This window comes from Caretta caretta, chromosome 5 (assembly GCF_965140235.1).
Source record: "Caretta caretta isolate rCarCar2 chromosome 5, rCarCar1.hap1, whole genome shotgun sequence".
Classification (NCBI taxonomy): domain Eukaryota; kingdom Metazoa; phylum Chordata; order Testudines; family Cheloniidae; genus Caretta; species Caretta caretta.
The window spans coordinates 4,963,824-4,990,052 of NC_134210.1; the positions used below are offsets into that span (position 1 = coordinate 4,963,824).

At 44.9% G+C, this 26,229-nt stretch overlaps 1 protein-coding gene across 3 annotated transcripts in view; it reads right to left on the minus strand.

Moving 5' to 3' along the window:
• Positions 1 to 26,229, minus strand: part of DNAI1 (dynein axonemal intermediate chain 1) — a 259,683-nt gene that overhangs the window by 227,721 nt on the left and 5,733 nt on the right. For 2 of the 3 annotated variants that reach the window (XM_048851944.2, XM_048851946.2), the window contains exons 2-4: positions 6,737 to 6,811; positions 4,274 to 4,372; positions 2,814 to 2,894 (exon numbers count right to left, since the gene is read on the minus strand). In XM_048851944.2, the coding sequence (XP_048707901.2) occupies positions 2,814 to 2,894; positions 4,274 to 4,372; positions 6,737 to 6,811 (255 nt within the window). Of the gene's footprint in view, positions 1 to 2,813; positions 2,895 to 4,273; positions 4,373 to 6,736; positions 6,812 to 9,131; positions 9,206 to 26,229 lie in introns of those variants that run through there. The other variant, XM_048851945.2, reaches the window with a different exon arrangement.

Below are 26,229 nucleotides of genomic sequence, written 5' to 3' on the forward strand. Positions count from 1 at the left end.
AGTGGGGACCCTCACAGTCTCTCTGCTGGAAGTTCACCCCCACCAGGGGGGCATCCCTCACTCCCTCTGGCCTGTTAACCTGCCTCAATAATACCTCTCCTTCGGGCTGGTTTATATGAAAACATAGTGCTTTTATATATAACAGAAGCCCAAAACCATAGTCCATTTATCACCCACTGTGCAGATCGTCCTTAAAACACAACATCTAGTCCACAGACGTAACACATACTACACACTGGCATCTTCCACCACACCTGGGCTCTCTCCTTTCCTTCTACCAGGACTGGCTCTCTGGCTTGAGGAGGTCAGCCAGATCTCTCTGCTGCTTTCCTGCTGTTAGCCTTCCCCGGGCAACCAACAACAGCTTCCTTCAGAAATCTCCTACAGTCTCCTGGTCTCTGGCAGCTTTCACCGGCCAGTCTTTCACTCCCATGCAGCTCTCACTTGCCCTTTTCCTGACTAAACCTTCCACTGTCTCAATCTCCCCCCATTTATATGGCTCAAGTGTTTTCTTTTCACCCCAACTGGGAGGCAGCTAATAAGTCACAGGTGCATTGGCCTCTTCCTTCTTAAAGGGATGGTTTCCCCCATGACAGGGCCCTCTACCAGATGGCCAAATCTGTGGCTGTCAGCAAGAGCAGCACACCAGCTAACTTCAGCTGTTGCAATGATGCAAAGTCTCGGGGTACATCTACACTGCAAGTGAAGGTCTGATTGTAGCACAGGTAGGCGTACCCACTCTAGCTTTAATCTAGCTAGCACAGGTAACAATAGTAGTGAAGATGTGGTGGCATGGGCATCAGCACAAGCTAGCAACCAGAGTGCAAGCCTGCTAGGGAGCCTGCGTACATAGTCTTGTTGTCTAAAATATACCCAATTGCTTGACTATACTTGCAGTATATTAGTAAAAATGTTCAACACCAAATAACCAAACTTAGCCCATTTATTGTCTAAAGACAAAGTAGTAAAATGCAGAAAGGAGGCATACATACCACTCCTTCCGGGAAGCAGTTTTCTTGAAGTGTGCAGTTCACCTTACACAGCAGGTGTGCTCCCAAATATGCATTCAAACCTAGCCGTATTTATAGCATGGTTCTTTACGAGCTAAAAGCACTCTCTATACATCACCCAAGACTCAAATTCACCCATCAACTTTTTACCATGTTCTTCTTATCCCATGACGTATATTTCTTCTCGTTAGGTTTGGATCCCACATTTCAAGTGTTAAGAGCCATGAAAGCACAACCCAACCTGTACTAGGACACATCCTTCATGAATCTAGCTTTTAACAGGTTTCATATTTGCTCATGCCAAAAGCTATGTTTAGTTTTGCAGAGTATTGAGGAATATAGACATAGATATAGACATAGATATCTTGACATAAGTTAACAGAATTGTGGGAAGAGCATAATATGTGTCACTTAGGATAACTGTTCATATTTAATACAATATATACAATATTAATACAATGCACATAATACCGATTAACGTGGGGGGTGTAACCTGTGCTTAAGCCCATGCTGCCGTGTCTACTCTACTGTTGTTACCCAGGATAGCTAGATTAAAGCTAGCACGGCTATGTCTCTGCTGGCGACAATTGCACCTTCATTACATACCCTAAGACTCAAACCATATAGGGCTCTGTAGATCAATATCAACACCCAAAGTGGCACCCAAAAGCAAGAGGAAGACATTGCAGACTCAAAGTGCTAATGTAACAATGCTCCTTAAAACAAACACTGCTTTATTCGGAGCTAATTGGACTACAGCTTCAAGGGAAGTCTCATAGCCCCACTTCAAGCCCATTGCAGTCATTGAGAAGGTCCTGAAGGCATGAATAACTCACCCCCCTGGGTCACATTCTCCTCTCTGGTACACACAGCCACAACACTGGAGTCAGTGAAATCATGCCAATGTAATGGAGAGGAAGCTGTGGCCCCATATCTGCTCCCTGTGGGCCAGATGCTCCTCTCACTAGTTAAATTTCTTTTCTTAGATAGAGTAAATACATGGCCAAATTCTCCCTGGCCCTTGCGCAGGCGCACAGGAATGAGGCCAGAGAACAAAGTGCCTTCCCAAGCCTTTGAGCTCCCTACTCAAGGGCTAGGGACAACTGAAGTACTGCAGCTGGGACACTGTGGGGACTGCTCCCTCCACATGCCCCAGGGGGTGCAAACCACCCCAAGGAGGGAGAAGAGGAGGCATGGCCATGACTCCTCCCTCCCCTTCTAGAACCCACAGAGCTAGTTGAACATGCTGGGGGAGTAGGAAGCTCCACACGGATGAAGAATGGGCATGCACCTTCTGCACTGGAAAGCTGAAAGGAGGAATTGGACTTCATAAGGCACAATCCTTCCTGGAGCTTTCCCATGGGTCTCTGCAGCTCAGGCTGGTGACTAATTTCCCCACTTTGGCCCTGAATTGGCATTGATTGCACAAAACATATTTTTGAACTCTCATATATTTTCATGAGACTGGAACATGCTATGAAGATATTGAGTTATAAATGCACTACCGACTGTAAAGAATCCTCTCTCTCCTCTCATCACTACTGAATGGAATAATTTATCAGATGAGATTAACTGCACGAATTACATTCACTTTCAGAACTTGTTGAGTAACTGCCATCTCAATTATGTTAATGTTTATAGACTTTTATCCTCTGCAAAAGCCCTTGAGGAACTGCTAGTAGTATATGGTAAATAAAGTAAATCCACACTAAAATACATGTTACCTTGTTATAAATTGAGTTAAGCACAAATCAGCAAATGTCTGCCACCAGAAACTGGATTTACAGACCATTCGGCACTTACCCTAAAGCTGTATCGGACGATATTCTGGGGAGCATGTGGATTATTGGCTGTCAGGATGCGTGTAACTTCCTCTTTTAATTCCTTTGGAATGGAAAGACAGAGCCATAAATACAAGCCCGCTCTTAAAGCTGGAACAGTAACATATAGTATAAAGCCTACTTCATCGGATGCATAGAATGGAACATATAGTATAAAAAGATCTCCAGATTCCTCAAGCTCATTTCCCTTGTGTTCAAACAGCAATGGACATCTCAGCAAAAGCTTTTGCTTCCAGGAGGAACAATGGCTGTGGCAAAGTTAGTTCAGAATGTGCCGTGTTAGGGCCCCATCTTGCAACCACTACTGGGCATAATGCTTACTATCATGGGTAGCTCCATTCACTTCAAAGGGATTACTTAGAGCAAGTCTACCCTTCAAGCTGGAGGTGTCAATTCCAGCTTGAGGAGACAAACCTGCACTAGCTCTGATCAAGCTTGCATGCTAATAATAGTGCATAGCTGCAGTAGCTATGGTGGTGGGACAGGCTAACAGCCTGACTACATGCCTAGCATCTCGGATGTATACTTACTCAGGGCAGCTAGCCACTTCTGCTGCCCGTACCACCACCGCTTTTAACATACTAACATAATCAGAGCTAGTGGGGATGTGTCTCCTCAAGCTGGAAATTACCCCTCCATCTCAAAGTGTAGGCATACCCATAGATTCTTTAGTATTATGAGATATTTAGACGGTAGTAGCACCCACAAAGTGGTAAGTGCTTTCCATACACAGACCCTGCCCTGAAGAGCGTGCAATCCAAAACAAGTTGTAAGCACTAAGCTCAGTAGCAAGTGTTTGCAGCATTGGCCCCTTGGTTAATAACAGCACCATTTATATAGAGAGTAGGAGGACTTGGGGAGGACACACATCTTTCCTCTGTTGACCCTACGGAGATCACAGTACAAAGTATGAATAGCGTAAGGCTGTGTCACTTTTATATGGCCCACCATTTGCAGCGGGGATCCCCCTTTGAGCGGAGAATCTGGAGGCAGCTGTGGACAGGGATGTCCCTGGCTCTGTGGTTCCATTGGAGCCATGCTGCCAAGGAGCAAGGCCAGAGCTCTAGGACCCTCAACACAAAAGGCCGCAGAATCCTGCTGGTCCCTGGGATGCTCAGAGCTTGCTGATGGACCTTATGGGCTGTTCCACCAGGGGAAATCCTGTTCCACCACCCCAATGGAAGAACAGGGGAGAAATCTTCTCCTCAAGGACATTTTCTCTCTTCTAGCCCATTGGCCCCAGAAGGTTCCTTCAGGTAATGCTCTCCAGCTTGTACTGCTGAAGGCAATTTTGTTTTAAACAGCATAAGCAGTGCACTAAAAACTCAGTGAAGTGTTTGCTATAACAGAAACTCTATCAAAAGCAGGGATTCTGCTTTTGTGTAAAAAACTCATGAAAACCCCAAATACGCTTTTACTCACAGCTTCGGTCAACTCCAGTTGGTCCGGGGGTTTGAGTAGAGTTTTTGACGGTGTCCATTCATCTGCCCCCTCTCCCACTTCAGTGGATGCATCTTCATCCTAGCACAGGAGCAACAAACCCATTAATGCACTGAGATGGGGACGGTTCCAGAGGTGTGAGGGGATGAAAGTAGGGAAGCAGCTGATCTCAGTCTGACCTCTCTAAATGAAGCTTTGGCCAGACTTAGCTAACACAGACCTTGTGGGCCTCGAAAGGTGCTGAGTTACCATAGCTGCCACTGAATGAACCTACAAGGTGCTCAGGATCATTAAGAACATAAAAACAGCCATACTGGGTCAGACCAAATATCCATCTAGCCCAGTATCCTGTCTTCCAAAAGTGGCCAATGCCAGGTTGTTGCCCTGGATTTGAGGGGTGTATATACCCCAGAATGTGATCAAGCTAATTGCAATTATATTATGTGCACACAGCCACTGTGAATTAATGAAAGAGAACCCAACATAGTTGAGGGTTAATTTGGAGACAGACTTTCAGAAGCAAGGTCATAACTACTGGCAGTTTTGCTAATCAGCGCTTTCCTGACATACGTACTCCCTGGCAGGAAGGCATTTGGCCAGCACTGACCTGTCGTCGATTACTCAATACCATCTCAGAATATAGGTAAATATCTGGGATGTTCTAAACCTAGTGCTTATGTCTGTGTGTGCTTAAATCTAATAACTAATAAGTGTTAGACAAAAGCATGCTTACTTGCATTTCTCCTTGATCTGACAGAATCGCTGAGTTCCTGTTGATTTATTCCTTATACCACCTGGAGTGAAATAGTTAAGTTGCCCCTATTGGGGGTTCTGATAACCCCAGGTAACAAGGTGCCGCAGAGGGAATGAACAGAACAGGTCATCATCAAGTGACCCATCCCCTGTCACTCATTCCCAGCTTCTGACAAACCGAGGCTAGGGACACCATCCCTGCCCATCATTGGCTAATAGCCATTGATGGACCTATCCTCCATGAACTTATCTAGTTCTTTTTTGAACCATGATCAGGCCCTTGGTTATGGTCAAAATTGCCTGTCATGTCTGAAGATCATTTCTTTCCCTTTTCAAAACAAGAGCAGCAGTTTTTTCATTTAATCTTCACGTTTTAAAAGATGACGACTCTAGTTCTCTTGCTCATATTACACCCAATCTCTAAGAGAGCCATAATGCAGAACATATTACATTGATGCTCTAAACTGAGACTGCTCAATGGCTCAGTAAAGGACCAGCAGTTATTTCTAAAATGTTGTTACATAAGCTACACCTAGAAATTATTTCAGATATAAAGATTTAGGGATCATATTTTAGGTAGAGCAATGTTAACCATTTTCTTGTAAAGGTCAGCAGGCGTTACACCACAGTACAAGCAAACATCCTAGCTGCACGGCCATAGCACAGAGAGATGCTTTCACTGGGGTGTGGTGCTTGATGGTGTCATTATGTTACATCACTAATAGAAAACTGATCACTGTATGGATTAATTTACATTCCTTTTCATTACCATTATACTTGCAGAGCACCAAGTCACTGATTAAAGGGTATAACAGTTTGGGGCACTTTTTCCCGTTAAATTGGAATGTCTAATGAGTTGAATTTAAAATAAATCCATCTTTCTCTTAAATACATTTGCCTCAGTTCTATTAAACTTTACATCTCTTAATCCAGAGATGTGCAACCTGTGGCCTTAAAGCAATGTACAGAGTCTAAACTTCTCATGCATGCCAGGTCTCCAGCAGATTGACTGCAATAATGATCATACGAATGCTGCCTGCCACACAAGGCAGTAAGGGGAATGCTCAGCAAACTAAACAAAGACCCTTGGATCCTGCCCCATCCCTCCAAACAGCCATGACAATGCTTCAGTGAGAAGGGAACACTCACACAAACTCCCCAGTTCCGTTTGACACTGCGAGCCAAAATATAATCACAGTGTAAGATCCTCATGATGCAGTGTTACGGTTTCTGGGAGTTGCTGCCTCAGTATAAGATTGTTATTTGTACAACACCATAAGAGTACAAAGCACTGTACAATATCTACATGTGCCTAGCAATGACTGATGATAACTGTGGGGCCCAATGAGCATGGCCAGGTAATGCTATGTTGGCTACATGCCATGTACCAAGGAAATTCACTGTTTGCACATTCTAGTTTTCTTGAAAGGAAAGGGAAATGAAATAGGGCAGACTGGGTGGAGGGTCTTAAATGTGCTTTAGTTTTAATTTCCATTTTATACTCTAATTTGCTGATGTAATTCCCTTCTTAATGAGCGTCTAGAACAACCCTCTATTGCTAAATAAATTTAAATGTCACCAGTTATATCAAGTTGGCCATTATTGAAATGGAATCTACTTTGCTACTCATGGATGTAGAGAAATGCAGTCACTCAGAAAGTTTGGGATTTAGTGACAAGTTGTGACTCTTACCCGTTTTTTTGAGATGCTTTTGGCAGTCCTTGATTGTACTGGCTTAACTGCTGGTCCTATTTGTCCACCTTGGCTCTAAAACAAATACATACAAAATGTAAAACCAATGTAGAAGTTTATAACCACTTTACTGATATAACCCAAGCAGAAATAAGAACTGAGACAAGCCCACCAAGGCTTGTTACAATAATAACAACTAATGTTTCTATAGCATCTTCATCCAAGGATCCCAGGACATTCTACAAACTGATTCAAAACTCTATATATGAATCATTTCGCCCCTCCACTGAAAAGCATCCACTTCTGGACTATAACAAACCAGAAATTTAATAGCACGCAGGAAGATGACGTGACAGTTCAGGACAGAAACTGAACGATTCCATATGAAATTGAAACCAAAGGACAAATTTAAGCCTGCAGAACGTAATTATGAAATTTAGCCAGGTCATCAGTGCTGTTATTCCTGCTCTTTCAAAAAATATGCCATAGGATCCATAACGGCCAAAAAATGCCATTTTAAAAAGTATACTGAATGTATCTAGGGAACAGAACACATCCTGTTTGGCAGGAAGATGGACATGACTCTAATACGACTTTCTCATCTCTTATATCTATAATTCCGTTATTTGTTAGGCCTCTAGAGTAGGAATTCTTCAGACAAATCATTTTACATGATGACTCATGTGGTAGCACAGATTATACTAGACCAAGGTTTTCTCCTGAAACGTTCAGTGTTGTTTGCCCTTCCCACAGGATAAGATGCTACCAACACTAGCAAGGTCTCAGGGAAGTTTATTCTGGAAAAGGGCATCTCAGAACTTTAACGTAGGGGCAGATCTATACATTCCTTCTGTTCAGAAAATGGGGGGTCATGACACAGAGCCCCACTGGTGGCTCACTACTCTGTATCAGCAACTCTTGGTGGGCTGGAAAAACTCACTTTCCCTAACACAGTACTGTCACAGTATTTCTCCGTCAAGAATACTGTGTGCGATATAAAATGCAAGCTGGTGACACACTAATCAATAATTATCATCATTGTGAAATATATGTATTAACACTATATTAGGAATTGTGGATACTCACTGACATTATGCTTTGAAGTCTGTAACCAAGCAAAGGGAGAAGCAAGTTTTCTTCCAGACAAGAGGGAGGATAGTTAGCTCCCTGTCTCTAATGTAAATTGAGCATTGTGATTCCAGAGACAATGGGCAGTTCATTTTCATCCGAGGAAAATAGGAGGAACAAATTAGCAAGAAAATGTGAAATCAGCATGGGAAGATACTGGAGTCTGATTCCCAGGAGTTCATCCTGACTCTCGTGACAAAGACAATAAACTTTCAGGAATACATGGAACAACAAAAAGACATGTTGGTTTTCCCTCACCTAGGGGACAAAGAGGTCAGCGCTCTTTCTAACTTTGAACAGTGGATCCCCTGCCATGTGGGTGGGTGATGCTGAAAGGTTGCTTTACATAAGAAACTCATCTTCATCAAGGATTGTAGCCCGGTAAGTTTTAGTCACTTAAAAGTGTGTTCTACTTTCATTTTATTTGGAACCATTTCTGTCTCTATTATTCTTGCTTAGTATCACTTAGATCTTGGTTAATAAACTTCTCTTTCTTTTATCATAAGACTATTGCGGCACTATTATACCAAGCAGAGTGTGAATTCCTGACTAAATCAAGCAAGCTGCTGTGCACATTGTCTCTTTAGAGACAGCAGACTTGGTCATTTCTGTGGGTGTCCAGTGTCAACGGCTGGATGGTGCAGGGAGACACTTCTAGAGAGTTGGGAACTGAAATACATCAAGGGTTAACCTTCAAGGCACAGTTAGAACTAGTAGAATCATGAGGAATCTGTGGGGCTGGCAAACAAACTGGAGTGACTGGGAGTTGCCATTCAGTTTAGCACCAGCGGCTCTCTTTTATGCTGAGGCAGAGGGGTAATACGTTGATTTACAGTTCTGGACACCTTGAGAAAGTGTCACAGGCATTTACACCCTTGTTTAATCAGCGACAATTCAACAACTTTAAATTTAATCATATTCCAAAAAAATAATTGTTTTGACTCCATTACGTGCGAAGGGGCCAAGCTATGATTGATGTGACACCTTAACTTTCGGTTTCCTGGCTTTGGCATGATTAAGATCTCAACCACAATATGTCACCTAACAGCATATTTTACATTTAATTTTAAATTACTGGGATACTGTTCTTTTAAAAATCCCAAAGTACCATTGTCTGACTTTACTTTTTAGCATGCCTGCCAAACGCTGATAGGATTCAAATAACTACAGATACAAAAGTACTTTGCAAGTGTCCTCAGAAAACCCAACTAACATTCTAATAAAACAAATGAATAATAATAATAAAATAATAATAACGTGCACTCACATGGCACATAGCACCTTACACCTGCCAATCCCACAGTGTTTCCTGAAATATTAACTGGGTCTCACTGTATCCTGTGAGATAGGAACTGTTATTATCCACTTCACATATGGAGAGAACACAGAAAGGTTAAGAGATTTCCCAAAGGTCACACACTGAAGTCAGTAGCTGAGCAGAGAAAAGAATCCAGGAATCCTGGCTCCCAGGCCTCTACTCAAACCATTAGACAATACTACCTTCTATAGTGTTTCAATCCAGCAGTAGTAGCTGATGTAGACATTCTATTTTAAAAGGAACACGCTGAAGGTTAATTTAATGTGACTTAAGCAACACAATTTAAAACAGATTTCCGGAGCACAATTTAATTTAGACCCAATTCAAAATCAAAGTCCTCGCTTTAAATAGGAAACCAAGCCTACTTACTATACCCCCGTAAATGAGTCTGTAAATGCATTTATCTGGCAGTAAAGGCATTGACAAGGCAATCTGAAGGTAATTGTTTCTGGCAGTTGGGCATATTTCAATTAACACAGCATAAAGAGCAATCAGTGAAAAAAATCTGTAACTATATTAAAAACGAAAAGCGAGGCTGAAGAAAGCAAGAACCTGACTTCATCAGAAGCAAAAAGAAACTGGAGCAAACACTGTCCCCTCCCTGCACGCTCCCAGTCATGATTCCCCAGGTAATGAAGGGATTGCAGGACACTGGGTAATCCTACATGTCATGGGGCGGGGGGAATTAGGGACGATATAGCAGCACAAACTCCCTTTGAAACCCGTGACCTTCTGCTAATTGCACTATGCATATGTCAACCTTTAACTTTTTAAAAAATACCATAATTAGCCCCTTCATTTATTCTCCCATTCTCACCTCCAAGCTATTTTCTATGAGGTTCCCTACACCTGGAATTCTCTTCCTGACCTAGTCTGCTGTGCTTATGGCTTCTCCTCCATGTGGTCTGTCCTTAAGGTCCAGGAAATTTATAAACTCTCACAGATTCTGATGGCCTTACTCATGAGTAGTGCCATTGAAGCCAAGTAGACTATTCACAGAATAAGGTACAGTACTATTATGAGTGAGGGTAGTGGAATTTGGCCCAAAGAAGCACGAGAAAAAATAAAACCCCTGTCATAAATATAAAGGGAAGGGTAAACACCTTTAAAATCCCTCCTGGCCAGAGGAAAAATCCTTTCACCTGTAAAGGGTTAAGAAGCTAGGATAACCTCGCTGGCACCTGACCAAAATGACCAATGAGGAGACAAGATACTTTCAAAAGCTGGGAGGAGGGAGAAAAACAAAGGGTCTGTGTCTGTCTGTCTGTGTGATGCTTTTGCCGGGGACAGAACAGGAAGGGAGTCTTAGAACTTAGTAAGTAATCTAGCTAGATATGTGTTAGATTATGATTTCTTTAAATGGCTGAGAAATTAAGCTGTGCTGAATAGAATGGATATTCCTTTCTGTGTGTCTTTTTGTAATTTAAGGTTTTGCCTAGAGGGATTCTCTATGTTTTGAATCTAATTACCCTGTAAGGTATTTACCATCCTGATTTTACAGAGGTGATTCTTTTTTACTTCTACTAAAATCCTTCTTTTCAGAAAATGAATGCTTTTTCATTGTTCTTAAGATCCAAGGGTTTGGGACTGTGGTCACCTATGCAAATTGGTGAGGGTTTTTACCAAACCTTCCCTAGCAAGTGGGGTTCAAGGGTTGGGAGGATTTGCGGGGGAAAGAAGTTTCCAAACAACGCTTCCCTAAGAAATAAACCCAGATAAACGTTTGGTGGTGGCAGTGGAAGTCCAAGGGCAAAGGGTAAAATAGTTTGTACCTTGGGGAAGTTTTAACCTAAGGTGGTAAAAGTAAGCTTTAGGAGGTTTTCATGCAGGTCCCCACATCTGTAACCTAGAGTTCAGAGTGGGGAAAGGAACCTTGACAACCCCAAAACAAAAATGGAACAACAAGAAGGGTGGAAAACATAACTGTATCAGCGCTTCGCCTCTTGTTGAATTCCCTCTCCCTCATTCTTTGTGTGTGTTGGCTGCACAGCTCATCCTCACCCTTCCTATGCTCTCTCAGTCCACTGCATGCATCCGATGAAGTGAGCTGCAGCTCACGAAAGCTTACGCTCAAATAAATCTGTTAGTCTCTAAGGTGCCACAAGTCCTCCTTTTCTTTTTGCGGTTACAGACTAACACGGCTGCTACTCTGAAATCTCTCAGACAGTATCAAGATGACTGTCCCCACCTTGGTTCAGCAAATGATGCCAGTCTTTCTGGCCCATTTTAAAAAGTTTCCAACCAAGCATCTCCATGCTTTTTCCCACACTGTGCCTCATACATGGGAGGAGTTCCTTGTAATATCTTCTAAGCCATCACACTTCAAATCCTTCCTTAAAATTCTTCTCTGCTATGATGCCTACAAAAAGCTCAACAATGGGTCGGCGGCTGGTGTGCTGTCACCATTCCTCAAAATGTTGAGCAGTATCCTCCCATTGTTCCGCCCACCACCATCTATCTGTTTGCTGTATCCACCTTTTATCTATAATCTTATACTTAGATTGCAAGTTCTTTGGGGGAAGAGACCATCTCTTTATTATATGATTGCACAGCAATTGGCTCAAATGGTACCTGGCTGTGACAGATATTGCAGGAAGTTTCCCTGTCTTTGTATTACCCATATTGTATTAAGTGAATGAATGGTTTGTTTCAGAGTAGCAGCCGTGTTAGTCTGTATTCGCAAAAAGAAAAGGGGTACTTGTGGCACCTTAGAGACTAACAGATTTATTTGAGCATAAGCTTTCGTGAGCTACAGCTCACTTCATCGGAAGCATTCAGTGGAAAATACAGTGGGGAGATTTATATACATAGAGAACATGAAACAATGGGTGTTACCATACACACTGTAACGAGAGTGATCACTTAATGTGAGCTATTACCAGCAGGAGAGCCGGGGAAAAAAACCTTTTGTAGTGATAATCAAGGTGGGCCATTTCCAGCAGTTGACAAGAATGTCTGATGAACAGTGGGGGGTCGGGGAGGAATAAACATGGGAAATAGTTTTACTTTGTGTAATGACACATCCACTCCCAGTCTTTATTCAAGCCTAAGTTAATTGTATCCAGTTTGCAAATTAATTCCAATTCAGAAGTCTCTCGTTGGAGTCAGTTTTTGAAGTATTTTTGTTGAAGAACTGCCACTTTTAGGTCTGTAATTGAGTGACCAAAGAGACTGAAGTGTTCTCCGACTGGTTTTTGAATGTTATAATTCTTGACGTCTGATTTGTGTCCATTTATTCTGTTAAGTAGAAACTGTCCAGTCTGGCCAATGTACATGGCAGAGGGGCATTGCTGGCACATGATGGCATATATCACATTGGTAGATGTGCAGGTGAACGAGCCTCTGATAGTGTGGCTGATTCTCTACGTAAAAGAACGAGAGACTGCTCAATTGGAATTAATTTGCAAACTGGATACAATTAACTTAGGCTTGAATAAAGACTGGGAGTGGATGGGTCATTACGCAAAGTAAAACTATTTCCCCATGTTTATTTCCCCACCCCCCACCCCTTCCACCTCCCCACTGTTCCTCAGACGTTCTTGTCAACTGCTGGAAATGGCCCACCTTGATTATCACTACAAAAGGTTTTCTTCTGCCCTCCCCCCCAGCTCTCCTGCTGGTAATTGCTCACCTTAAGTGATCACTCTCATTACAGTGTGTATAGTAATACCCATTGTTTCATGTTCTCTATGTATATAAATCTCCCCACTGTATTTTCCACTGAATGCAACCGATGAAGTGAGCTGTAGCTCACGAAAGCTTATGCTCAAATAAATTTGTTAATCTCTAAGGTGCCACAAGTACTCCTTTTCTGAATGGTTTGTGTATCATTGTGGGCCAGGAACAGACAAAGAAATGACTTTTGGATAAATAGCCCAAGTTCAAAGTAATTCGGGGCCTTCATGCTGATTCCTAATCGAAAGGCTGATATGAACTTGTAACCACAGGGAAAACCCAGTTGTGGGGTTTGAAGGACTGACAGCTACCAGAGCCCTATGTTGGAGTTGGGGGACTGATCTCTAAGCTTTTTAGCATGCATATAGGTTCTTTTGTTGTTTTAGATGCTTTCTCTGTAACGCTTTTACCTTAAGAATAAATGGGCTTGTTTAGAAGGAGCTCAGTGGTAACTTGTAACTGCTGGCAGCACACTGGTCATAGCCCTTGGAGAGACAGCAAAACACAGCAGATTGGATTGCTGAGGAAATCAGTGTAGATCAGGTAAGTGTGCAGCCTTAAAACTCCTGGTCAGAAGGGAGTAAAATGTGGGTCTCTGCCCTGGAGAGGTGACAGCTGGGAGCAGAAAACCCTGAAGCTCGTACCATCAAGCAACCACGAAGGGGGAATACAGGTGCAGCTACCCTGCTTCCTAGGCAGTCATTTCCCAGTTTGTGTGTGTGCGCAACTGATTGTTCCTTCCTAAGTGGAGTACTTTGCATTTGTCCTCATTGAATTTCATCCTATTTACTTCAGACCATTTCTCCAGTTTGTCCAGATCATTTTGCATTTTAATCCTGTCCTCCAAAGCCCTTGCAACCCCTGCCAGCTTGGTACCATCCTCAAACTTTAAAAGTGTACTCTCTATGCCATTATCTAGATCAGGGATCGGCAACCTTTGGCATGTAGCCCACCAGGGAAAGCCCATGGCGGGCCGGGCCGGTTTGTTTACCTGCCGTGTCTGCAGGTTCGGCCGATCACAGCTCCCACTGGCCGCGGTTCGCCGCTCCAGACCAATGGGGGCTGCGGGAAGTGGCGCAGGCCGAGGAATGTGCTGGCCACCCTTCCCGCAGCCCCCATTGGCCTGGAGCGGCGAACCACGGCCAGTGGAAACTGTGATCGGCCGAACCTGCAGACGTGGCAGGTAAACAAACCAGCCTGGCCCACCAGGGCCTTTCCTGGGCGGGCCGCATGCCAAAGGTTGCCAATCCCTAATCTAAATCATTTATGAAGATATTGAACAGAACCAGACTCAGGACCAATCCCTGCGGGACCCCACTCAATATGCCCTTCCAGCTTGACTGTAAACCACTGATAACTACTCTCTAGGAACAGTTTTCCAACCAGTTGTCCCCCCAAAACTTATAGAAGCTTCATCTAGGCTAGATTTCCCTAATTTATGAGATGGTCATGCAAGACAGTATCGAAAGCCTTACTAAAGTCAAGATTTGGTATGTATCTAAATCAATATATCTAAGCTCCCAGTGGCCATGGTTTGCCGTTCCTGGCTAATGGGAGCTGCAGGAAGCAACCGGCTGCAGGGACGTGCTGGCCACCTCTTCCCGCAGCTCCCATTGGCCAGGAACGGCAAATTGCGGCCACTGGGAGCTGTGGGGGACCGTGCCTGTGGACAGTCAACGTCAGCAAAATGTCTCGCGGCCTGCAATCAAATTATCCTGATGGGCCGCATGCCACAGGTTGCCCACCACTGGTCTAAACTGATTTATTTTTTTAATCGCTGTTACCTTCCCTCTTCTGATCATTCCCTCTGAAGTATCTGGCACTAGCCACTGTTGGAAGACAGGATACTGAGCTTGATGGATCATTGGTCTGACCCAGTACTGCCTGTAGTAGCGGAGACATGAGGCCTGGTATATGGGTATGAGGCCTAAGGCCTGACCTAAAGTCAGGCCCTGCTGAGATAAAGCAAAGTTAGCACGAATCAAGCTGTGAGCAAAAGTCAGGCCCTGTTACAAAGCAGATCCTACTTGCAGACTCACTCTCAAATACATGAACGTGGCAAGAACAGGGCTGCTGTTGCAAAAACACAAGCACGCCCACGCCTAGGCACTAAGTATTCATGTAAATACATTCCACAAAGGTAATGCCAGAACACTCCAATAGAAGTTTATGGTATAAACACACTTCCCAAAGATGATACAGGAACACAGTGACCCCTCCTAAGGATAAGGTCAGGATGACAGGGTGATGGATAGAGATGTGTTGATCGAACCAACAGGTACAAGGTAAAGGATGGTAACAAACCACATCAGAGGGGTGATACATAGCATGTTTGTATCAGTGTATAAAAGAGGGGTCGCAAAGGGGGTGCCTTTGCCCAGCTGAGGGGGGAATGCAAAGTGCCACCGTTCACTGAGCTGGTCCATTGTCACGGGCATACATGTGCTAGCGTACCTGTAGGCATAGGCGCCAACTTCCACTGGTGCCGGTGGGCGCTCGACCTGCCTCTGCCCCCGGCCCCAGCCCGACTCCACCCCAGCCCTGCCCCATTCCAACCCCTTCCCCAAAGACCCTGCCCCTATTGGTCTCCTTCCCCAAATCCCCGCCCCAGCCCCGCCTCTTCCCCACCTCCTCCCCTGAGCAAGCCCGTTCCCGCTCCTCCCCACTCCCTCCCAGAGCCTGTTACGCCACAAAACAGCTATTTCACGGAGGCAAGTGCTGGGAACTAGGGGGAGAAGCGGGGACACAGTGCGCTCAGGGGAGGAGGTAGAGGCGAAGGTGAGGTGAAGCTAGGGGGCGGGGAGCTTGGCTGCCAGTGGGTGCAGAGCACCCACTAATTTTTGCTCCAGCCCCTGTAGACATTGAGCCGGGGAGCTAGTACTATGCTTTGTCAGCAATAAACCTGGCCAAGGGCCTTCGCTACTGACCGGAGTCTGTGGTCTTCTTGGGCAATATGACTGGAACCTGCTGTAGAGGCTATCTGGCCAGAGCCAGTGTGGCATGCACTGCATGCAGGGAGAACACAGATCGAGCAGCCAACAACTGACAATACTGGCTTTTTTATGTTCCTGGTTTTTGCTTGTAAACTGTTTATCCCCACCTGCAGATCACCTCTTATTGGTTACTACTGGTGATGGTGCTAGTGGGTAGATCCTTTGCTGTGTCCTAAAAAGCAGAGATCTGCTCACAGGGGCAACATTCGCTCAAACCCAACACTGACTCGTGGCTCACAGGAAAGGAGGCAGCTGCACAGACTTTTCAAAAAGAAAAGTGTCCATCCTTGACATTCAGGACAAAATCTTGCCCTGACTGTCCAAGTGAGAGGGTGCAGTGATGTCATAGAGGGCCCCATCCCATCAGCCAGGGCAAGACTACAGTACAGTAGCCTATGCTGGTGGGTGCACCTGACAGTTACTCTGAGCAGAACATTTCTAGACACAGGGTAGCTCTTGCTGCTGACCACAGCATAGACACTAGACACACCCCTAATCTGTTGATCACATCGCCTCGGGAGCATTGCTAACCCTTGAGCAGGGTAAAGTTCCTCCCTGTGCTGTGCCCAAGGCCTAAAGTGGGCTGGGTTGCACAGGGTTGCAGAGCCAGCCTAAAATACCAGAGTAGTTGGAGTGAGGCTTAGGCAGGTTGGTCATGTTGCCAGCCACTCTAAACAAGCTTTGCAGGTGCTGGAAATTGCTCATGAACTAATGAAACAGCCATCAGAGGGTAATGCCAGACCCAGCCTTTCTTTAAGATCATTATAAGATATGCCTGCACCCTCTCTTTAACCACCCCCCCCACACACACACACACTCATTCTCCAGCACTAGGTGATCAGATGTCACAATTCAGCAATCCAAATATGCCTCCTGCTAAATTTACTTTCTCTTCCAGAGCACAGGCACTATCATTCCTGCTTTCCCCACAGCAGAGCACACGGGTTAGCATGTAATCTGACATAACAGATGAACAAATCATTGGCAGCTTTCGGCAAGGAGGCAGTTAATGGGAGCTGAGGTTGACGTTTCAGCAAAGCCATCTAGTAATTTCCTACTAGCATCTTATTCTTGTTTTGAATGTCAGCAGCCTCCATAATGAAGGACTGTGTGATACAATGAGCACTGAGATAAAGCAAAGGGAGGCAAGGCCACTTCTGGTTTTCTCTGCAGCAGACATCAATTTACACACGATATGGATGCCAATTTAACAGCTATTTGCAAACTAGTTTTTTTTAATCTGCTCTTTGAGAAACACTAACCTGAGAGTTCATTTTACATAAGAATGGCTTAGTGCACCTTTCGAGCCAAGAGGCACTTCTGCAAGGAACAAAAGAAAACATGTTTGAGTGTTGCTTGTGTTTTGTGGAAAAACTCTTTTAGTTTCTCATTGACAATTTACTTGGATAGAAGAAAAAAACACTTACACATCAATGGGCACAAGCCTGTGCCTCTAGGGTAATGAGAAATGTCTTGCTGTCCAAACTCATAAGCCTTGCCTACATTGGGAATATTACCCATTACTGACATCAGATGTTGACAAAAAGTGCAGCTGAACTGGTTCAGAATTCAGTTTAGCTGTAAGTGCAGACAAAGAAAAACTGTCTCCAGCACCAGTTAAGAAACTGGCTAAATCTTGCTTTTAATCAGGGCCAGATCATCAACATGTATATTTGTCAGCAATGGGTGCATTTCACAATAAAAGACAAGGCTATAGGATGCTAGAATCACAAAGCTGAGAGGATTCTGGATCTGGCAAAGGTCACACCAGAGTGCCTGTTAATATCCTGTCAATGAGACAAGTTAGATGTCTTCAAATTGACAGGGCCTGATGAAAAACATCCTAGAAAACTCAAGTTGCTGACTGAGGAGATATCTGAGCCATTAGTGATTATCTTTGAAAAGTCATGGAAGACGGGAGAGATTCCATGACTTAGAGGAGAGGAAAGTGATCAGGAACAGTCAGCATGGATTCACCAAGGGAAGGTCATGCCTGACTAATCTAATCGCCTTCTATGATGAGATTACTGGTTCTGTGGATGAAGGGAAAGCAGTGGATGTATTGTTTCTTGACTTTAGCAAAGCTTTTGACACGGTCTCCCACAGTATTCTTGTCAGCAAGTTAAAGAAGTATGGGCTGGATGAATGCACTATAAGATGGGTAGAAAGTTGGCTAGATTGTCGGGCTCAACGGGTAGTGATCAATGGCTCCATGTCTAGTTGGCAGCCGGTGTCAAGTGGAGTGCCCCAGGGGTCGGTCCTGGGGCCAGTTTTGTTCAATATCTTCATAAATGATCTGGAGGATGGTGTGGATTGCACTCTCAGCAAATTTGCGGATGATACTAAACTGGGAGGAGTGGTAGATACGCTGGAGGGCAGGGATAGGATACAGAGGGACCTAGACAAATTGGAGGATTGGGCCAAAAGAAATCTGATAAGGTTCAATAAGGATAAGTGCAGGGTCCTGCACTTAGGACGGAAGAACCCAATGCACAGCTACAGACTAGGGACCGAATGGCTACGCAGCAGTTGTGCAGAAAAGGACCTAGGGGTTACAGTGGACGAGAAGCTGGATATGAGTCAGCAGTGTGCCCTTGTTGCCAAGAAGGCCAATGGTATTTTGGGATGTATAAGTAGGGGCATAGCGAGCAGATCGAGGGACGTGATCATTCCCCTCTATTCGACATTGGTGAGGCCTCATCTGGAGTACTGTGTCCAGTTTTGGGCCCCACACTACAAGAAGGATGTGGATAAATTGGAGAGAGTCCAGCGAAGGGCAACAAAAATGATTAGGGGTCTGGAACACATGACTTATGAGGAGAGGCTGAGGGAACTGGGATTGTTTAGTCTGCAGAAGAGAAGAATGAGGGGGGATTTGATAGCTGCTTTCAACTACCTGAGAGGTGGTTCCAGAGAGGATGGTTCTAGATTATTCTTAGTGGTAGAAGAGGACAGGACAAGGAGTAATGGTCTCAAGTTGCAGTGGGGGAGGTTTAGGTTGGATATTAGGAAAAACTTTTTCACTAGGAGGGTGGTGAAACACTGGAATGCGTTGCCTAGGGAGGTGGTGGAATCTCCTTCCTTAGAAGTTTTTAAGGTCAGGCTTGACAAAGCCCTGGCTGGGATGATTTAATTGGGGATCGGTCCTGCTTTGAGCAGGGGGTTGGACTAGATGACCTCCTGAGGTCCCTTCCAACCCTGATATTCTATGATTCCAGAGGACTGAAAGGGCAAATATAGTGCCAATCTATAAAAAGGGGAATAGGGATAACCCAAGTAATTATAGACCAGTCATCTTAACTTCAGTACCCAGAAAGATAATGGAGCAAATAATTAAACAATCAATTTGCAAACACCTTGAAGATAATTAGGCGATACATAACAGTCAACATGGATTTGTCAAGAACAAATCATCTCAAACCAACCTCATAGCTTTCTTTAACAAGGTAACAAGCGTTGTGGATAGGGGAGAAGCGGTAGATGTGGGATATCTTGACTTCTGTAAGGCTTTTGATGTTGTCTCACATAACCTTCTCATAAACAAACTAGGGAAATACAACCGAGATGGAACTAAACTCACGCCACCCTCAGGTTAGCAAAGCACAACTCGACACCTCATGCCTCAGTCATGGCCCCAGGCCTAACATTCCCAGGTCCACTATAAAAAAATCTGTCCATCAATTGTCTGAGGGAATGTGCAAACTAAGGAACAAATGGGGCATGAAAGTGTAAATGAAAAAGTAAGATGGCCTGTGACGGGGTGAACTCACTCCGCACTGGACAGGGAAGGATTAACTCCTCACTGTGGGTAGAGAAAGCGTCACCCCCACATTCCTACTGGGCATGCTCCAGGTGTAGCAATGTTAGGATATAGATATTCAGGTCTGTCTGTAAAGGACTATACTCTAAGAATTTAGGTGTATTCTTATCACTTGGCTAGTTATAGAGGTACAAAAGAAAGTGATTTTGATTCTGTCTGCCGGTGTAAGGGCTTTCTTTTACTGTGACAGTTTGAGGCCCTGTGCTTAGGCTAAGGCCTTTGGCTAAGCAGCAGAGGCAGCCATAAGCTGGGAAGCAAATGGTCAGATCCTCACATTCCAAACTAGTCACATTGAAAGAAGGTGCTATTGGGCTGTTAGGCACTATCAGGACAGGACTGTATTCCTATCACCTCCAGAGAAAGGGAAGTGCCTAGAAAATGTAAAAGGAAACTTAGTTTGATAGCATCCTGTCTGGCAAGAACTCACTTATCAATAGCTGGGATGTGAAATCCTCACTTCTGTGTTGTTCTATCACTGTAGTCCCCATTTCCCTATTGTTTGTCTGTATAATCTCTGTCTGGTTCTGTGATTGTTTCTGTCTGCTGTATAATTAATTTTGCTCGGTGTAAACTAATTAAGGTGGTGGGATATAATTGGTTAAATAATCATGTTACAATATGTTAGGATTGGTTAGTTAAATTTCAGGAAAATGATTGGTTAAGGTATAGCTAAGCAGAACTCAAGTTTTACTATATAGTCTGCAGTCAATCAGGAAGTAACGGGGGGGAATGGGAACAGGAAATGGGGGTGGGGAAACTGGAATCATACTTTGCTAAGGGGGGGAATGGGAACAGGGACACAGGTAAGGCTCTGTGGTGTCAGAGCTGGAAAGGGGGACACTAAGGAAGGAACTGGAATCATGCTTGCTGGAAGTTCACCCCAATAAACATCGAATTGTTTGCACCTTTGGACTTCAGGTATTGTTGATCTCTGTTCATGCGAGAAGGACCAGGGAAGTAAGCGGGTGAAGGAATAAGCCCCCTAACAAGCAGCAGTATAAGAGGGAGCGTCCCGGCTCAGTCTGAGCTGACTGCTGGAGAGGAAGGACACTCCTTGCTGTCTCCTGCCCAGGAATCACCAGAGCCCTAGACCTCAAAAGCCAGAGGCGCCGAGACCCACACGGACTCCCAGCTACCTGTGGACACCACAGTGAGCTCCCAAGCTACATGGAGTTGCACTGGCCGAAGAACCCAGAGACCCCGAAGAAGCACAGATCACACTGGAGTGACAAGGTAGCAAGTAGCCTGTGCGGGGGACAAAGCCATTGTCCCGAGGCTGGTCAGCATGTTGTAGACAGATCCCCACTGACCCAGTGGCAGACTCACTTGCCACTGCAAGGGTCCTGGGCTGGGACCCGGTGGAGCAGCGAGGGCCCAGGTCCCCCTACCTGGCTGCTGCCCCCAGGTGACGGCCCAAACTCCGCCCTTCCAAGCAGCCGCCTGATCATACAGTCCCGCCCAGAGGGCAACTTTATTGGCTCCGGCCGCTAGGCCATGCAGTCCCACCCAGACGGTGACCCTATTAGCTCCGGCTGCTAGACCATGCAGTCCCACCCAGAGGGCTACCCTATTGATTCTGGCCACTAGGCCACACAGCCATGCCTGCAGGGGTATCTCCATCAACTCGGGCCACTATACCTGGCTGCTGATGAACCCAGTGGATCATTAATGACTCTGACCGCTAGGCCTTACTGCCCTGCAGACCCAGGATATCTCCATTGACTTTGCCCATTGGGCATTACTGCCTTGCAAACCCCGGGGTACCTCTATGGACTCTGGCTGCTAAGCCTTACTGCCCAGCAGAGAAGGGCTTCCCACCGGACGTGGGTCACATGACCCTATTGCCCTGTGGAGCAAGGCAATTCCATAGCCTCTGGCTAGTGGGCCTTAAAGCCCTGTGGATCAATGCATCTGTATGGACTCCTGCCCTTACGTCTCATGGCCTGGAGACTGAGGGCAACTTGAAGGATGGGGTGAACTCACCCCGCACTAGATGGGGTTTTCCCCACCCCGTCACACATGGTGGAGAATGTGGGTAGTGATCAGGACTTGTCGAGAGGCGCATACCTAAATCCCCGGTAGGAGGGAATGGGTTTTCCCTCGACAGGTAGTGGTATTTCACTGCCCAATAAATTATTAGACCACAAAATGGAATCAGACAAGGTTTTGAAGTGGCTCCTGGAATGCCAGCAACAGCAAATCGCCAATAAACAACAGCAGATGATGCGTGAACTGGTCAACCATCAGCAAGCCCAGCAGGAGAGGCTTGGGCAACAGATGGCTTTATTACGACCAGGGGGCAGTCCGGCCACCAACCCAACGGGGTCCAACGCCAGCGCCCTACCATGCAGCCTCCCGCTATGACTTACCAAGCCATGAGGTTCTCTACGCCGGTCCGAGACCCTGAACCACCTCCCAGGCCCAACTCTGAGGATGACGACTACCTAGTTTCACCCCAACGGGAAGAAGATCCTCGGGCAGGAACCGGGCTAATGAAGGAAGATTGGTGGCGAGGTGCACAAATGCTGTTATGAGTGCAATCAAGAGGGGCACTGATGACGAGATTGCCCCTAAATGGATTGTAACTATGGACAGGTGTGGGTAGCTAGCCCTCGAGCCTGGAAGAAAGCACCTGGGAAGCGTGGAGTCCTTGTGCCCTGTGGCCCTTATTGACTCTGGATGTAGTCAGACCCTCATCTGGAGCAAACTGATCCCGGATCTCGAACCAGCAGGATCCCGAATTCACTTACAGTGCGTCTATGGGGATGTGCACTCCTACCTGACTTCCTGGGTAGCATTAGAGATCTCTCACCACCACGCAGTCCTGCAGGTGGTCCTTTAGCATCTCTATCGTCCAGTGACCCCAAATGGACTCTGCATAGGATTGGTATTAGAGACCCCTTGGTTCTAATCCTAGTTCTGCCACTGACTTGTTATGTGTCACATAGGTCAACATTTTCAAAAGTGTGCTCTAATTTTGGGTCTCACTTGAGAAGCTTAGGGCCTGATTTTCAGATGCTGGGTGCCTGACACTTCCGCTGACTTCAGTTAGGGTTGTGGGTGAAGTTGGCATTAACCTTTTCATGACTCTCTGTCCCCATCTGTAAAATGGGTTCAATATTACCTACTGTAGCTCACAAGACAGGGGTGTTGTGAGATGTAACAGTTTGTAGGGCACTTTGGGATCCCCTGAGGAGCTTATAGACGTATAAAGTATATTTTATTATTTTTAACAAAAGTGCATTAAGAGCACAACACACTACCCATTCACAATGATTTCTAACAAATTTGGAACACACTCACGTACACACCCCTATTAAAGAAAACACATACAAAGAGAATGGCCTAAAGGCATTTTTAATTTGGACTAAGACCAAGTCAAATGGTTCACATTGAAGCCCGTTGCTTGTATGCCAGATGACAAACTGGCCATTGGAATCACAATCCAATTCAAGAAAGTATCCAATCCGTCCAGAGCCAGAGACTCAAGGAGAAGGTGACAGAAGAAACGTTGGAGTCATCAGGATGAGGAGATAAAGGGAGAGGAAGAGTCAGGCACAAAAGTCAGAAAAGAAGGCAGAGCGAGGATGGGGCCAGAGGAATGGTAGATAACTGCCACCTGCAGGGAGAGAAAAGTTGATCATGTGCCTTTTGTAAGGTAGAGCAGATATGGGAGAGTGAAGGAGGGTCTCAAAATGGCATGAGGGGAAGAGGAAGAACCTGACAATGAAGGGGTTTATCTGAGCTGAGGGAATGGGCCAAAAAGGAAAGTGTAACAAGGACAGCGTAGTCAACGATGAAAAATCAGAGGGGTTAGGCTGGTTAAGGTGATAGGGAGAAGATGGAACTTCTGAGATGAAGGGACAGCAGTGAGTTTTCAGGAGAAGTGGTCCACATGGAGGCAGCAGATGGAATGAAGACACACAGCATCAGGAGGCAGGAATACAGGTTAGCAGGCAGCCTTGCTTTCTGGTTAAGGGGACATGAGAGGATTTGGAGGCTCAGGAGCTTGCCCATTTGTATTCAATAGAAATTAATTGACACAAACTGGGAATTAGACCTTGACCCACAACCTCATTTCACATAGGCCACCAGTCTTCAGCTAGTAATTAATCTGGGCCTGTTACTGTGGTGAGTTCCGCACAGACACAGGTGTTCACCCTAACGGAACTCACTCCAGAACCATGGCCCTAGTCACTACTGACATGAGCTGGATTTGAGCCATCAGACTAGAAGATCTCTTTATTCCAGAAACAGTCATCTGAGCCATCCAGCTCCCTCACAATAAGGATATTCCTGGCAGAAGCATGTGCAATGGCCATCAAAATTCGTAAGCATGCGGCCTCTATAGGACAGACTAATCAAGATGCTCCTGGAGGTTGCTTGAGACATAAAAACCAGAAGCACTTAAGCCGTTTATAAAAAGAAAAGGAGTACTTGTGGCACCTTAGAGACTAACCAATTTATTTGAGCATGAGCTTTCGTGAGCTACAGCTCACTTCATCGGATGTTACTCTGAAATAAGCCGTTTATGATATCCAAGAACCCCAAGATAAAATTAATTTCACTGCAGCACATTTCCTAGGCTTTTCAAATACAATATGAATCTAAAACTGTACATTTCAAAACATTTAAAACAATTACAATATTGTGACACCCACAAGGTGGGTAAGGTAAAATCTTTTTGAACCAACTTTATCGGTGAGAGACAAAAGCTTTTGAGCTTGCACAGAGCTCTTCTTCAGGTCTGGGAAAGTTACTCGGTGTCACAGCTAAATACAAGGTGGAGCAGGTTGTTTGGCATAAGTAGTTCACTTAACACGTATTTCAAGGGTCCATTCAAGGTGAAGTGGTCCATTCATCGGAGTGAGCTGTAGCTCACGGAAGCTCATGCTCAAATAAATTGGTTAGTCTGTAAGGTGCCACAAGTACTCCTGTTCTTCTTGCTGATACAGACTAACACAGCTGCTACTCTGAAACCTGTCATAAATCTAGTGTTTCTATTCAGTCTGTGATTTTTAATATCTAGCAAAGTTATGACAGGTTTCAGAGTAGCAGCCGTGTTAGTCTGTATCCGCAACAAGAACAGAAGTACTTGTGGCACCTTAGAGACTAACAAATTTATTGGAGCATAAGCTTTCGTGGGCTACAGCATCCGATACATCTGATGAAGTGGGCTGTAGCCCACGAAAGCTTATGCTCTAATAAATTTGTTAGCAAAGTTATGAATTTAAGCTCCCAAGCTCATCTTTTGAAGGTGTCCTGCAGATTTCCTTTGAGAATCAGGACATAGAGGTCAGCTATAGAGGTTATAGCTTGTGAAAAGTGTTCACCCACAGGTGATATGATGTTTTTGTCTTATCATTTTTCTGTGCAGGTTCATTGGAGAGCGTAGTGATTACAGTGTCTCTCCTTTGTCTGTCTGTGCTGCAAGGTTGGTTTGAATTCCTTTCTCGCTCTGTTTTGGGAAGCAGAGGAGCATTAGAGATTCTTGACACCTGCGAATCAGTTGAGTTGCCTTACCACTAATTGGCCAGAAAAGATAAGAGCTAAGCCCCAGATCCTCAAAGGTATTTAGGCTCCTAACTTCCACTGTCCAGGTTTAATCCCCAACAAGCCTCACCTGGCCTTTGAAGAAAGCAGAGTGCAGGGCCAATCAATACCAGAGAGGGAGCAGACAAAAACAGCTCTCCCCTATTTGGGAGGATGACAGTTAAAATGTCAGAGACAAGGTGGGTGAGGTAACATCTTTTATTAGAGTGACTTCTGTTGGTGAGAGAGACACACTTTTGAACTACACAGAGTTCTTCATCAGGTCTGGGAAAGGTACTAGGGAAAAAGAAAAGGAGTACTTGTGGCACCTTAGAGACTAACCAATTTATTTGAGCATGAGCTTTCGTGAGCTACAGCTCACTTCATCGGATGCATACCGTGGAAACTGCAGAAGACATTATATACACACAGAGTGTCACAGCTAAATACAAAGTTGAACAGATAGTTTAGCATAAGTAGTTAGCCAGTATTCTAAGGGACCATTCGAAGTGCAGTGGCCTGTTAACACACCTGTAGTCATAGGACAAAAAGTCGTACAGGGCTACAATAACGCTGAATACAACAATGGAAGTTCAAATGTTGGAAGCTATTGATTGCCTATTCCTGAATACTGTATGCCTTGTAGTTGTAGCCATGTGGATCCTAAGATATTAGAGACAAGGTGGGTAAAGTAATATTTTTACTGGCCCAACTTTTGTCTCTCTCCAACAGAAGTTGATCCAATAAAAGATATTACTTTATCCACCTTCTCTCTAAATTCCTGAATACTGGCAGTTAAGTTACATACGCAGAGGCTAAAACCTTGGTGGACTGCTGGCTGGGGAACATGAATTGTAACTTAAGGTTTCCGTGTTTTGGAATGTTTTGCTAAAATCCACTTCCAGCTCAGGTGAGGACAAGAACAATTTTTATTCTACCCTTGAGAGAAAAAACACCTGTGGGTTTTGTTTTGTTTTGTTTTTTTTAAAAGAAGCTGATTCAGGGTGTTCCTTGTGATGAGGAGCCA